This window comes from Arctopsyche grandis, chromosome 12, assembly GCF_051622035.1.
Source record: "Arctopsyche grandis isolate Sample6627 chromosome 12, ASM5162203v2, whole genome shotgun sequence".
In the NCBI taxonomy this organism is placed as follows: Eukaryota; Metazoa; Arthropoda; class Insecta; order Trichoptera; family Hydropsychidae; genus Arctopsyche; species Arctopsyche grandis.
In genome coordinates, this window is record NC_135366.1 from 7,707,567 (window position 1) to 7,722,462 (window position 14,896).

General features: G+C 34.9%; 6 protein-coding genes across 6 annotated transcripts in view; 4 read left to right on the forward strand and 2 right to left on the reverse strand.

The window, feature by feature from the left end:
- LOC143920234 (uncharacterized) overlaps positions 1-5,128 on the forward strand; it is a 60,507-nt gene extending 55,379 nt beyond the window's left edge. The window contains exon 2 of the mRNA XM_077443015.1: positions 4,634-5,128. Within this exon, the coding sequence (XP_077299141.1) occupies positions 4,634-4,876 (243 nt within the window). The 3' untranslated portion in view covers positions 4,877-5,128. The remainder of the gene's footprint in view (positions 1-4,633) is intronic.
- The window catches only part of LOC143920219 (queuosine 5'-phosphate N-glycosylase/hydrolase), a 529,776-nt gene that overhangs the window by 298,258 nt on the left and 216,622 nt on the right, over positions 1-14,896 (forward strand). The window lies entirely within an intron of this gene.
- Positions 1-14,896, forward strand: part of LOC143920212 (uncharacterized) — a 262,942-nt gene that overhangs the window by 109,625 nt on the left and 138,421 nt on the right. The window lies entirely within an intron of this gene.
- Positions 199-4,826, reverse strand: LOC143920228 (uncharacterized). The gene is made up of 2 exons (XM_077443006.1): positions 3,269-4,826; positions 199-2,856 (listed from the first exon to the last, which is right to left on the reverse strand). The coding sequence occupies exons 1-2, from the start codon at positions 3,418-3,420 to the stop codon at positions 2,511-2,513; spliced, it is 498 nt and encodes a 165-aa protein (XP_077299132.1). The 5' UTR covers positions 3,421-4,826; the 3' UTR covers positions 199-2,510.
- On the forward strand, positions 6,585-9,304 carry LOC143919665 (putative ATP-dependent RNA helicase DDX55 homolog). Its single transcript, XM_077442094.1, has 6 exons — positions 6,585-6,775; positions 6,849-7,046; positions 7,149-7,346; positions 7,430-7,908; positions 7,990-8,218; positions 8,294-9,304. The coding sequence occupies exons 1-6, from the start codon at positions 6,683-6,685 to the stop codon at positions 8,891-8,893; spliced, it is 1,797 nt and encodes a 598-aa protein (XP_077298220.1). The 5' UTR covers positions 6,585-6,682; the 3' UTR covers positions 8,894-9,304.
- Positions 9,251-12,103, reverse strand: Arc42 (Activator-recruited cofactor subunit 42). The gene is made up of 5 exons (XM_077442095.1): positions 11,904-12,103; positions 11,228-11,605; positions 10,742-11,157; positions 10,432-10,674; positions 9,251-10,363 (listed from the first exon to the last, which is right to left on the reverse strand). Exons 1-5 carry the CDS (start codon positions 11,980-11,982, stop codon positions 10,220-10,222), a joined length of 1,260 nt encoding a protein of 419 aa, XP_077298221.1. The 5' UTR covers positions 11,983-12,103; the 3' UTR covers positions 9,251-10,219.

Sequence of the window (14,896 nt, forward strand, 5' to 3'; positions counted from 1 at the left end):
TTATAACAGTCACACAGTCTCTGGGATGCTACTCGGCCTAATCCGATTGCACTTACTCGGCGATGTTCGTAACAATACCATTTCTATTCCTCAAATATGTATGTTGATAGTCATGGTTTGGTCACATCCGATGTTTTTACATGGAATAGCTTAATAAAAAGTGAATCATAAGGTTTATGTCAATGAATACAGTGTAGTGGAATAATAATAATTATATTTAAAATATATAAATAACATAGAAGCGAAAAATTTTATAGTAAAGTACCACTAAAACAATCTAAATACGTAAAAAATATACGTCAGATATTGCTATGATAAAAGGTAGTTCTGAATATTTTACTCTCTATGCAAAAGATTATTTTACGAATTTAAATTATTTAATAATAAACAAACAGACATACAATATATCAATTCAAAAAGTTGAATCTGAGTCTATCCGACCAATAAAATTTCAGTCTTAGTAACAGTTTGCAGGTGGCAGTTGAAAATCGAGGATTAATCCAATGTGACACATTACATTTGGAAGTAAAAAAAAGAAGATCATACTCTCCTAGTCTCGATTATATATATTATTATAACATTTAAATGATGATACATACAATAGGAATTATCGAAAGTCACCGTTAGATTTTCAACACTACGATACATATACCATACGTATACATATAGCTCTGAAATAGTCGAAATGAAACATAAGAATTACAATATCAATGAGACTAGCTTTGTTTTTCAGTCGAAACTTCAAACTAAACATCTAAATCGTACAAATACATGTACCATTTGCTATTTATAAGAATAATTTTAGATTAAAATCCAGATGTAGTTGCAATGATAATGCAAATAAATATATTGTTACACAACAAATACATGTCAATAGATCAGTAATTTTTAGCACAAAAATTCTATCATTAAATTCCAATCGAATTAAAAATATTATAAATACAATTCATTTAGATAAATACACCATAAAAACGCATCTATATTTTAACTATTACGCCGTTTATGGCACAGATTATTTTATGTTTCAAATTAAGCCTTACAAATAATCATATGTTATTACAATAATATTTCAAATAATATCAATCATTTTTTTTTTTTTAAATTAAACTACACAACTGAACATAGCAGTAACTGAGAAACCGTCGATGAGAAATATATAGGAAAATACACATCGGTATATAATACAATAATATAAATGAGTCATGGTCCAAAAGGCAAGAAAATTTAACCGTGTGATACAACGTAAGGCACATTTAATTTGTGCCAAAAATATTTCTACCATTATACAACATTACGTATGACAAAATTAAATACAATTTCATAAGATTTCATTCCATATTCGAATTCATTACATAAATGATTTAATAAAAGCTAATTGCATCGAGAAATCCTAGTAAATACATTTTTTTTTTAATATTAAGTATAACGCCTGTCTATCAATCCTAGCTTCTAAAAATTCATGGCCGTATTCATCTTTGGACTGAAACAAATCCAAGCTTAAATAAATCACGCAAGTTGGAGAACCCTTAAAAGAATTATTGAAACAAGCTAAATTCAGCGAAATACATATGCATTGTTAATTAAATCGTTAAAAATTCATTCATAGTCATAAAAAATTGTTATAATACTAATATGCTTGCGAAGTAAAATAAAAGGAAAAGTGTTATCAAAAATAGTATTCATTAAAACAATGTGTATGGATCATAAGAGCAAATTATACATCAGTACAATTCAAATAATAAAAAGTCAACTTATATAAGCAGCTTGTATAGAAAATCATCTTGTATGTATGTATGTAGAATGCTTATATTGAAATAAGTAAAATGTACTAATAAATACATTTCAAACGGCCGTTAATTGAAACGTTATAATATGTATATGGTTTTTATCAAAGGTTGTCGATACAAATATAATTGAAATGACGAGTAAAAAGCATTATAAACATCAATCATTACGTCAACATCTAAAATTACAGTTTTTAAGTTTATTTGCTTGCAATTTTGATCGTTAGAATTAACCTTTATGATTACCACTGCTAGATGATAAATTCAAAACATAAATGAAATTAAATAAAAAAAAAACGCTTTGAATAAAGAATAAAAAATATATTACGTTAAAAATACATCATGAGACTATTATAAAAAAATACTATTAAATTTACAACACGTAACTGTTGCCGTAATTATAAAATAATAAAATCCAAATACGGTCACATCCCGCATCAAAACGACACATTTTCAATGATTTTCAAATACAAAGCTCACTCTCAAAGATCAAAAGGTAATAAAAGTAAATGTTAAATTATTCTCAATAATATGTATGATGATAAACTATGCTTCAATATATAGAATATACAATAAATTACAACGTACATAATATAACGAAAGCCTATCGAGACATTTTTTTCATGGTGATGTAACGTATCGGAAATAAACTCTCGACGGACTCGTCACGAAAATATTGCCCCGCCGGACGACGAAGAAAAACATGGACGCTCGAAGACAACGTAATCATGTGAATAGCGGTAAGTGATAAAAGTCATAGCCGCGTTGTCCTCTAGCGGCAAGGCATATGTACACTACGTGGTAGGCGCCGGGCACGAAGCAGATCAATCCGGCGACCAGGAAGACGACACCTTGTATGCCGTGATCTGGTTCGGCGATGGCGAAAATTCCGGTGCACACGAGACCGATGCCGAACAACAGCAATGCCACGGCGGCCAGTACAGTCTTCCAGTTTTCTTTCACTCTAGGATGCTTCCAACAGTAAACATCCGTCGTTTCGTTCGCCGATAAATAGTCGTGGATCAGCGAGTCAGAATCTCGGGACGTCGTGTCGTCCGTACATTTATAAGTCCTGAAATACAACAACATAACCATTAGGCAATTGATAAGCATACACATTCGATATATATAATTGCTCATGACACTAAAAAAAAAAACAAAAATAAATCAATAAGGAAAATAAAAGTCTCATCTTATTGCATTTTTTTGGGCTAGAATTTCATTCGATTTTGAATTGGTTCTCCGAGCCTCGTTGGTCGAATAATCTAGACTCCACTCCATATGCAAATACGTCAATGTGATGACAAGTTAAAATTTCACAATACATTTATTTAATTTGGAAACTGATATGGTTTACTTTGTTGCAATGACAAGTACAATGTGCACTACAGTGTTGTGTGTGTGTTCATGTTTGTATATGTGTATAGGAGTGTGAGCAATGCAAGTTAAACTTAGTAGTGGCAGACGAGGAAATGCGAGCGAACCTGGTGGTGTGGTTGTGGGTGGTGGGCGGTTGAAGCTGCTGGGGGTTCTGCTGTGGATGAGGATGCTGGTGGGAGCAAACCCTGATGGCTTCATCAGTCTCCTCCTCAAAGGCGTCGTCTATCGAGAACCGCTTGTGGTCCGCACGAGACATGACGGCTGGTCGACCAATCGTACTCCGCACACATTACACCATCGCCATTGTCACATCGACACCATTCCTCGCGATCATCTGATCTGATCCGGTCCTTATCTGGTCACTTGGTCACTTGGTCACTCTCGCAATCGACTCAAAACCTACCTGACAGCCACACCATTTCCGACTGGCGACTGGCGACTGGCGATTGCGACTATAAATACGCAATACCAACTTAATCATTTTTATACGCGTTCGAATATCAACGAGTTCGAATCATTTTTTTTATTATAATTATACTTTTCTTACCTTCACTTAGCCTCTGTCGGTCTGAAAAGATTTCCTACATTATTTCGATTGGTTTGAAACTTTGCCATTTATTAAATAAAAAGCAAAATCGGCTCTTCAAAATTGTCTTTGGATCTTAGGCCTTGTACTTACCAAGTTGCAGAAACTTTGCAACCGCACCCGAGTCCATTAAGTTGCAGCTATAGAGTAACAGCAACAGGGTGTACACCGGTGGCGGCTCGTCCATATGGGCTGCAGGGCTGCAGCCTTCCAATACAGTATAAATGCATGCTATTTTTGTCAACTACAAGGGCTGCGGGGCTGCAGACCTCACAGTATAGTACATAATCAAGCTATTTCTGTTTTCATTCGATCACCGTTTTGGTTAACGAGCTACTACAGCCTGAATAATCTCTGCAGCCCCCCCCACTATGAAATCTCACGAGCCGCTACTGGTGTAGTTACACCGAATCCGTGAAATTGTCTATTACACGCATTCGGCAAGAGAATTGCCGAATACGTGAAAAATGCAAGCATGTTGCCCAGTTCACGGATTTGGCAAATTTTTTGGCGAATGCGTGTATTCGGCAAGAATTTGTCTGCTTAAAGCATGGAGTCGGCAAATAGACAGCAGCGCTCCGGTGTTGTTTTTTAGAACTTTACATAATTTCTACTACTACTATCAATTATAATTGAAATGCATATAGTACATAATTTCTAGTGGCCATTACCTTTTATCATTAATTCTTTACACTTGTAGGCGGGGTACTAATGTGTTGACCGTATCCCGGCCTAACGAAACACTGTTGTGCTAGTTTTATAAAGTTTTATTGTTTGCCTATGGTTGTACAAAGGTATGGTATTTGTGGGCAAAAGTATGTCGTTCAGCGGTCTCTGGATATGGTAGAGTGTCGCTGGCTCGGCATTCAGCTATGTTCAGAAGGTCTCTGGATGCGGCAGTGTGTTGCTGGCTCGTTGTTCGGCTATGTTCGGAAGGTCTCTGGATACGGCAGTGTGTTGCTGGCTCGTCCGGCTGGTTGATCTTCCAAGTCCGCGTAGTGTAGTGGTGGCTGGTCAGGAGCTGTATGTTGACTGGTCTGCTGCTGTGTGTCGACACTTGCTGCTGTGGGTCGACTGGCGTTGTTTGGGTTGTACCTCCTTTTATAGTGTTTCTGGAATCGCCTGACCGATGGTGGTGGTTTGTTGATGCGTAAGAAAGGAATGCACTTTTGTCGAGGCGTAGAATTTTCTGGAACGCTTGATGGAAGTGGTTATTGATGCGTGCAAGCATTTAGTTGTTGATGCGTACGAAAGGAATTTGCTTTCGTCGAGGCGTAGTATTTTCTGGAATGCTTGGCGCTGTTCCGCTCGATGTATTTTGTTGTTGCGGAATATTCTCGAAGGTTTCGATGACGATGACGACGACGAGATTCCTACACACTGTAACAACTCCTGTGAAATGCGCTAAATTTAAATATGAGCAAATTCTATCTGTGACGGTGAGAAAAGTTGAAAAAGTTGTTAAAAATTTTAATATTAATTTATATTTATTTACTATGTATGAACACACAGTCAGCTCCATTGTATTTTTGTGTAAAAGAAATAATAAAAGCCCAAAAAACTATTAATAGTGACTTATTGTTTAAATTTAAGGTACATTTTTAGCCCATTCTCAAAGACTTCAAAGAGTGTTTGTCTATAATAGTCCCCTGTCCAAAAAATGTTTTTAAGTTAAACCAATGAGTGAGAGGTGACTACGAGCTTGTTAAAATACAAAGTGTTCTATGGCTCAGGTCTTCTATGGCCCAAAGTGTTCTATGGCTCAGGTCACGCAGGGCTGTTTTGGTCCTTCGGAAAATGTATCTCCGGACTCCGGAGAGATATATGCAGTTAGATTAAGCGTTTCACACCCGGTGATTTCTTAGTCGTTCACATTTTTATACATTTGGTCTGGTCGGTGAAGCCGAGAGCTATGTTCTGGGACATGTGTAATGAAATAAAATATTTATAATATAATACTGATTCTTCAAAAGGTATAAAATTCCGACTGTTAAAATATTGATCAAAATGTATAAAAATAGCATTAATTTATGTACAAGTCATATGAGATGATCGAAACATATGTATGTAGTCATATTATACATAATAATATGTAAATTAAACATCCTCATTCAGCTGTCACTTTGACACTTGGTTATAATATTACACGCTGTCCAGTTCACGCATTCGGCAAAGAATTTGCCGAAACCGTGAACTGGGCAACGTGCTTGCATTTTTCAGGCATTCGGCAATTCTCTTGCCGAATGCGTGTCATAGACAATTTCATGGATTCGGTGTAACATATACACCAAGTTACTGCAACAGTCCGCCGCAAAAGTTCGCTCAGTTCGTCAGTTAGCGTAAATCTATATGCAATACAAAAACTGCCGTGTATTTGCCAATCGGGTGTACTCACAGAGCTACTACGATATTTCACTGCTAAAGTTCGATCATCGCAAACCTATATGCAACACCAACAGCATCCTCACCAAAAATGGCGAGCCCTTTGAGTTTGTCAAATATCGCCGCGAGAGCGAACTCATCAAGTTGCAGTCACAAACTACAATATCTTGCATTTGCAGTTACGCAGTTCGCGACGTCCATACCGCATTGTAACTGTAACCCGCGCTGTTGCTGTAACTGTTGCTGCAACTTGGTCTGTACGGTGCTTTAGGTAGCCGAGACGATGTTGCAAGTTTTTGTGTTCTCATAACAGTTTTATAAATATAATCTATTTTTCAATTTTCGAGGCCCTTTTAATGCACGGGAGTTATAATAAAGAATTTTTGAATAATAAATAAACAAAAAATGCAAATCACTAAATTTATAAAAGTTGGACATGTAATTGAGTGTTTAGTCTCGCTGTCTAATTTGACGTTCACTGACAGCGTGTGTGTAACCTTAACCTCACTTGGTTTGTTTTCTTATCGTGAGGTGGAGTAATTAAATAACAATGAGGAAATGGGCGGACATAAAACCTTCGTTAAGCGGCTGTACATTAAAAGCCATCGAGAGCTTGGGTTTTACCACAATGACGCCGGTTCAAGTAAGTGAAATATGCATTTGGTAAATTAATTTCAAATTTGATGTACTTATTATGCTCACTTTTTTTTTATCAGGCAGCTACAATCCCATTACTGTTAACCAGTAAAGATGTTGTCGTTGAGGCTGTTACCGGCTCCGGTAAAACTTTAGCATTTTTAATACCACTAATAGAAATTCTTTTGAGAAGACATAATAGTGAAAGTTTTAAAAAATTCGAAGTCGGCGCCCTTGTTATATCTCCAACCCGAGAATTGGCTATACAGACTTTTGAGGTATTTATCGCTTTTGAAATTCTTTCTTTATACATAGTCATCTACAATGTTTCCACAATGTGGGTAATTTACAACTCTATTTAAATCCAATTTTCACGACAGGTACTGAACGTTTTCATGAAATTACCAGAACTGTCCATGTTTAAACACAGATTGTTAGTTGGTGGTACTTCAGTTGAAGAAGATATAAAATCGTTAAGAGAAGATGGGGGAAATATATTTGTATGTACACCAGGCAGATTTCAAGATTTATTGGAAAGGAAATCCGATTTTAATTTATCAGTTCATCTAAAATATCTAGTATGTTAACAAATTACTGTATTCTTTTAAGTAAAAAATCATATTATATTTTGTAATCTCATAATTGTACATGTTCTTCACAGGAATTACTTGTATTAGATGAAGCTGATAGACTTTTAGACTTGGGTTTTCAAAATGTACTTACGACAATTCTTGGTTATTTACCTCGACAAAGGCGCACTGGCTTATTCTCAGCTACTCAAACCAAGCAATTGGAAGATTTGGCGAGGGCTGGTCTTCGTAATCCTGTATTAGTGAGCGTTAAAGAGAAAAAATCAATGAACACACCAGAACTTCTTGAAAATTTTTACATTATAATTCCACCCGAAGATAAACTCTTGGCTCTGATAACATTTATTAAAAAGGAAAAAATAAAGAAGGCTTTATTATTTTTGCCGACTTGTGCATGTGTGGATTATTGGGGTAGTGTATTGCCTACACTTTTGCCTAACATTAAACTACTCTCTTTACATGGAAAAATGAAACAAAAAAGACCAAAAATACTAGAATCTTTTAGGGAATCGGAACATGCAATATTGTTGTGTACTGATGTTTTAGCAAGGTAAAATGGTGTTGAAAATCTTTGTATAGTATTTGTTTTTTTTTACTATTTAATTAATAAACGCGATTCTTTATTTGATAGAGGTATAGATATTCCAGAAGTGGATTGGGTTCTTCAGTGGGAACCACCTTCAAATGCAGCTGCATTAGTTCACCGAGCTGGCCGTACAGCTAGAGGTGGACTTCCTGGACGTTGTCTGCTACCATTGTTGGCGACGGAAGAAGAATATGTAGATTTTATATTTAGAAATCAAAAAATATGTTTGGAAAAAATAGATATAAAAAGTTTCAACGATGAAGAGCGAGACCGGGTATGTAATATCTTGATTGTTTGAATTATTGAGATTTGTGAATAATTATTCAATATTTATGCATGGTTTTTTTAGTTGATTGAAAAAATTCGTAAACTACAATTAAAAGATCGAGATATTTACGATAAAGGTCTTAAAGCATTTGTGTCACATGTGAGAGCGTACAGTAAACACGAATGTAGTCTTTTACTTCAAGTAAAAGATTTATCTCTAGGTCAAGTGGCCAATTGCTATGGACTTCTTAAACTGCCTAAAATGCCAGAGATTACAGTGAAGCATCAAGAAGAATTCAAATCGTTGAAGAAAGAAATCGATTTCAATTTAATACCATACAAAGATAAGCAAAAGGAAGCGAGTAGAAAAAATAAATGTGAAGTATTTAAAGAGACCGGGCAGTGGTTGTGTAAGAATAAAAAGAGGAGAATGCAACAAACTGAGTCATGGCAATTGTCGAAGCAGAGCAAATTAGAAAAGAGAGAAAAAAAGAAAGAACGAAAAGAGAAGAAAGGTAAAATACAAGTTGGAGCAATTAAAAAAATTAAAAAGCGAAAGTCGCAGTTATCAAAAGAAGAAATGGATGAATTACTAAAAGATGTCGCATTATGTAAAAAGTTACGACAGAAAAAAATATCCCAAAATGATTTTGATGAAGAATTCGGAATAAACTCGGATTAATAACCGCAGCATAGCACATTGCTTAATCTATTTACTGGTGGACTGGAAATGTTTATGCAATTCTCCCAATAATTAGGGGTATGTTTATCACTGCGGGCGAGATTTGGATGAATTGCAAAATCCAAATCTATCAGTGCTATCAGATTTTATCTGAATAATTATTCTGACACTTCCATACAAAATTGACACTTACCCACCAAAGTAATTTTTTCATTCTATTATACTTTCCGTTTTATCCTCCAAAAGCCAAATGAAAAACTAGTGAGGATAAAAACAGTATAGTTACACTACATGGCAAATAGTATAAACGTATATGGCAAAATAAAATATGTATTAGAAATAAAAATCAAATCAATTCTATTTACAATTGTATATTTTAAAATTATTCAAATACAAATATTTTCCATATTATAATTTATTTTATTTATTAACAGTAATGATGTATGTACGCATGAGGGGGTATCAAAAAGTAACCTAAATTTCAGTTTAAAAAATAATGTATTCAATAAAACACTTATAATTCATTGCATTCATTAATCATCATCCCTAAAAGAACTGCCCAAACTTGTCAAACAAGTGTTTCTGTCGTTTTTTTTTATTTATTTAACCCTTTCACATCTTCAATACTGTATCCTTTTAATCAAGAGGATGATTAAAGAAGTAATGAATACTCAATACACAATCTTTACGAAATTCAAAATTAACATGGTATTCACATTGAACTTTTTTTTTCTATTTCTTATGACCTTCTTGAAGTATTACAAATCTCTGCTGCAGTTTTCTCTAACAGGAAAAAGAATTTCGTACAAACTTTTACCTCATCATTGTTTACCAACACAAAACACATAAGATTGAAGACTTGCAGAACTACATACTTTAAGAATTAGAAAAAAATTGGAAGAGTATTAGATCTAATAGGGAGTCTTAATTTTGAATGTGTATCCTACATATAATTTATAAAATTCCGGTTATTTTTAGAAACCCCATTGCATTTCCCATTCACACTGAAAATAAATGCATTTCATGCATACTAATTTTTACTAAAAATCATATAATATACATACATATAAACTCTTACATTTTTTTTAAAATATAAAAATAGCTTTCATAAATCTCGATTGTGACTATTAACAAAAAAATTATACATAGTATAATATACAGATAACTTAAAATAGTAATTACAGGTTATAATAATTTGCACGGTATTATGAATACCAATGGAGTATTGAAAAGATAATGGACAATTTGAAAATATTCTTAATTTGTAAAAAATACATATATTGAGCTGTTATTTAACTTAGAAATGAGTATTTAGTGGTGTTAATATTACAGTCCATACTCTTTGATTAATTGACCAGCAATAACGAGTTTCTGAATTTCTGAAGTTCCTTCGTATATCTCTGTAATTCGAGCATCACGGTAATGCCTTTCAGCTGGCATGTCGCTAACATATCCCATTCCTCCCAACACCTAAAAATATATTCATATTAGTTTATCAACAGAAGGAATATAAAACAAAACATTGTCAGAAACAAGACCTGTATGCATTGATGAGAGGCAAAAGTGGCTGCTTCAGACGCAGCTAGTTTAGCCATAGCAGCTTCTTTGGTATAAGGCTTTTTATTATCTTTAAGCCAAGCCGCACGCCATGTTAAGAGGCGAGCCGATTCCAACTGTAGCGACATATCGGCCAACTTTTGTTGAATCATTTGTAGTTTCATAATTGGTTTTCCAAATGCTATCCGCTTTGACGCATATTCTATGGCTACATCTAAAGATGCCTAAGTAAATAAATATGTCAATAGGATAGATAAATAATGATAGTATAAAATGTGAATATGGACATACTTGTGCAATTCCAAGTGCTTGAGAAGCGATTCCAATTCTACCCGCATCGAGAGTCATCATTGCAATTTTAAAGCCAGATCCGGGCGCACCAAGAATGTTTTCTTTAGGTATATAGCAATCTTCATATATCAAAGAGCATGTTGAAGAAGCTCTGATGCCCAATTTATCTTCCTTTTTGCCGAGTTCGAGTCCTTTATACGGCTTCGGAATAATAAACGCCGATATACCTTTGTGTTTCAGACTTTTGTCGGTAGTTGCGAATACAACTGAAGCTTCACTTTCGAACCCGTTTGTTATCCAACATTTGGTGCCGTTCACTTTCCACTTATCGTTTTCTAATTTGGCAGTGGTCGAGGCAGCACCAGCATCGGAACCGTTGCCGGGCTCGGATAAAGCAAAGCATCCAATTTTACTACCTAAATCAATAAAACATTCGAATTGAACAATTCCAAAACGATATTTAACTTCATTTATAAACAAGCATACCGTTTGTGAAAGGTGCAACATATTCTTGTTTCTGTGAATCGGTTCCCCAGCCCAAAATTGGACCGAGGTACAGAGAATTGTTCACCGACATGATGACACCAGCAGAAGCACATCCTCTGGATATTTCTTCAAGAGCGATGGAATATGCCAAATAATCTAATCCACTTCCTCCAAGATCTTCAGGCGTAGCGATAGCCATCAAACCTAACTCTCCCATTTTCTTAATCTGCTCACCGGGATATAAGTGCTCTTTATCAAACCTCGCCGCATGAGGCTTTAGTTCACCTTCGGCAAAATCTCTACACGTTTTTTGGAGCATTTGATGGGTTTCGGACAAAGCCGATAAAGAGGCAATATTCCTTTTATGAAAATCATTTCCTAAAATAATTTAAATTGTAAACATTGTAAAAATGCATCGACAAACAAAGAAATTAAACGCTACAGTTATTTGGTCTCGTTTAAAGATATTAATAGTACCATAAGTGGACTTTGATACTGCAACGCTAGTTAATATTGAAACGTGTACTAATGTGACAATTTGTATAATACAATGTACATCAGCAAATGAATTCAATCAATCTTATTAAGTATCGCACATACGTAAGCACATTTTAAAGTGTGTATATTATAATGATTAAATTGGATAAATATAAACAAAATAATAATGACAGCTAACCGAGTCGCTTCGATACTTGAGGGAAAAGCCCTGAGGTCAAAGGGCGCCAAAGGCTACACGCTCGACTACACTTCTGCATTGCCAATTACTCTTTTTGCTACTGCTCTCATCAGCCACCAGCACTTGTACTAATAAGATAGCTCTATATAGTAGCCTATATTAATACCAACTCGCCAATCAACATTGAGCTTTCGATCATCAATTCAAGTATACCAACTCATCTTTCGTATATGAATGCAAAGTTGACACTAACATTAATTTCTAATAATAAGGGGGATTGCTATATTACGCTATTGCTGGGCTCATCATATTTTTTCCCAAGTCAGAGTAAAGAAAATTAAGAATTACGTAAGTAGGGAAAAACGTTCAGTCGTTGGGCACTTGGTTGATATTTTATTTATTTATCTGTGATAGGATAGCGTGTTAATTAGTTACGATACGTTTAATTGAGTTTTGGAATAATTATTGTGTAAAAAAATAACGTTTTTGTACGCTATTTTAATAATTCCGTGAGCGAAATGTCGCGTGAGTGATTTATCCGTGAGTGTAATGGCCGTAAGCCAGTTATCGCGTGAGTGATTTGTCGGTGAATTTCGTGCTCGTAACGCCGTTGAGTGTAAAGTCCGTGAGTGATTTGTCGCGGAACTGTTGTGTGTCGGTGAATAGGTGTATAGTATGCTGTCACATTGCATTCAATAATAAAAATACGCTCTGTCCTTTCGCGTGGTTCTGTGTGCGTACAAGAGCGCGCCAATTCTCAGTAACATACGGTAAACGGACTACTAGTCATATGTGAACCAGTCACAGGACAACCGGTCGCACTAGAACGGTCACACGTGATCACCCGTCACACCCTAAAACTGGTCACACCCGAAAATTGGTCACGAAAAAACTGGTCACACCCAAAAATTCGATCAATTTTTAATTTTTGGGTGTGACCAGTTTTTTCGTGACCAATTTTCGAATGTGACCAGTTTTAGGGTGTGAGCAGTTTTAGTGTGACCAGTTTTAGTGTGACGGGTGATCACGTGTGACCGATCTAGAGCGACTAGAGAGATTTGCCTAAATTGGTGAGCCCAATTACAAACATCGTACCTTCACTGCAACCGGCACCTCTCTGACTAAATCTCCCACAAAAAAAATTGACAAGTAAGTCGAATATTATTTCTGTTTACTAGGAACAAATGCACCTGCTGAACGTTTGATTGACAATATGTGGTCCAGTGATAAAATGCAGTTGAATGTTGAATCTATAAAATGTTTGCAATATTTGAATCTCGAGAATTCGAGATTTTCTTTTTTTGTTTCTCGAGAAAGTATAATTTTTTTTTTAATATAGTGAATTGATTTTTTTAGCATATAAACTTGACAACATACAAAAATCAAAAGGACACAAACACTACATATGTATGTATGTATGTTATATCAGGGGTTTACAACTTTATTAAAGACATGACGAAAGAAAGATATAGAGAGATACAATAGAACATTGAATAGAAAAAAAAGTAAAATTATATAAAAAAATATTATAAAAGAAGGCATGAAAAGAAAATAAAAATATACAAAAGTAATTTCAAATAGTAAAAATAACAATATGTAAAAATAATTTTATAAAATTCCCAGTGTTACTACCCGGCTTTGCCCGTGTTTTTGTGACCGGACAAATAATAAAAATACTGACCATCTATGCATATTAAAATACTGACTATAAATTGATTAATATCTAAGGAACAAATACTCGAATAAATAAATAATAAATCAAAAATCTTTGTTTTTTGTGTGTTAAGTGGGGTCATATTGTCAGTGAAAATATATTTTCACTAGCGTTTTAGTGATATCATAACCGAATACTTTCGCACTAGCGACTAGTACCTACATGCACATACGGTGGCACGACAAATCAGCGTAAACCAACTTAGCGCCGACCTTTCGGCGCAGACAACTCAGCGCAACGACAACTCAGCGGATGACAATTCAGCGCATGGACTATTCAGCGCAAAATCAATTTTTTCAATAAGATTCAAATGTGTTTTCAAAACTAATTACTGTATTGAAATTGTCGGTCATATCTACATGATAATTTCATATATGCGAATAAATTTATTTGACTCTTTGTGCCTTTGTGCCCGGTTTAGAAACCCTGCTTAAAAATAATTTTTTGCGGCCTTAGTTGATAAACCCTGCTTGCGTAATATTTCAAGGCACAAGAGTATCAAATTATTCGCATTTATGAAATTATCATGAAATTAAATTTATTCGCATTTATGAAATTATCATGTAGATATGACCGACAATTTCAATACAGTAATTATTTTTGAAAACGCATTTATAACTTATTGAAAAAATTGATTTTGCGCTGAATAGTCCATGCGCTGAATTGTCATCCGCTGAGTTGTCGTTGCGCTGAGTTATCTGCGCCGAAAGGTCGGCGCTAAGTTGGTTTGCGCTGAGATGTCGGTGCGCCGCACATACATACATATATGTAACTTAAAAATGGTGCGATTTCGTTGTAACATGTGTATATGTACTTATATGATGACCGAATAATAACTTACCGGACAAATAATAAAAATACTGACCATCTATACATTACAATACTTCACAAAATTATTTACGAATTAACAAGTATACAAATCAGTCAGCTTATTGAGTAAAAACATGTAGTGATAGATTAAGAATATTCTCGATATTTTCGAGATTCTAATAAACGATTTCTCGAGATACGAGAATCTCGAATTTTCATAATAAAATATTCTCGAGAAATGAGAATCTCGAAATTTTACAATACAATATTCTCGAGAAACGAGAATCAAAATTTCTCGAGAATTCTCGAGACGAGATTTCTCGATCACAACCTCTAGTTCCCACGTTACATTATTTACAGGTATGTATGTTACGGTTCGGTGATTACTAGTCAAATGTGAACCAGTCACAGGACAACCAGTCGCTCTAGATCGGTCACACGTGATCACCCGTCACACCCTAAAATTGGT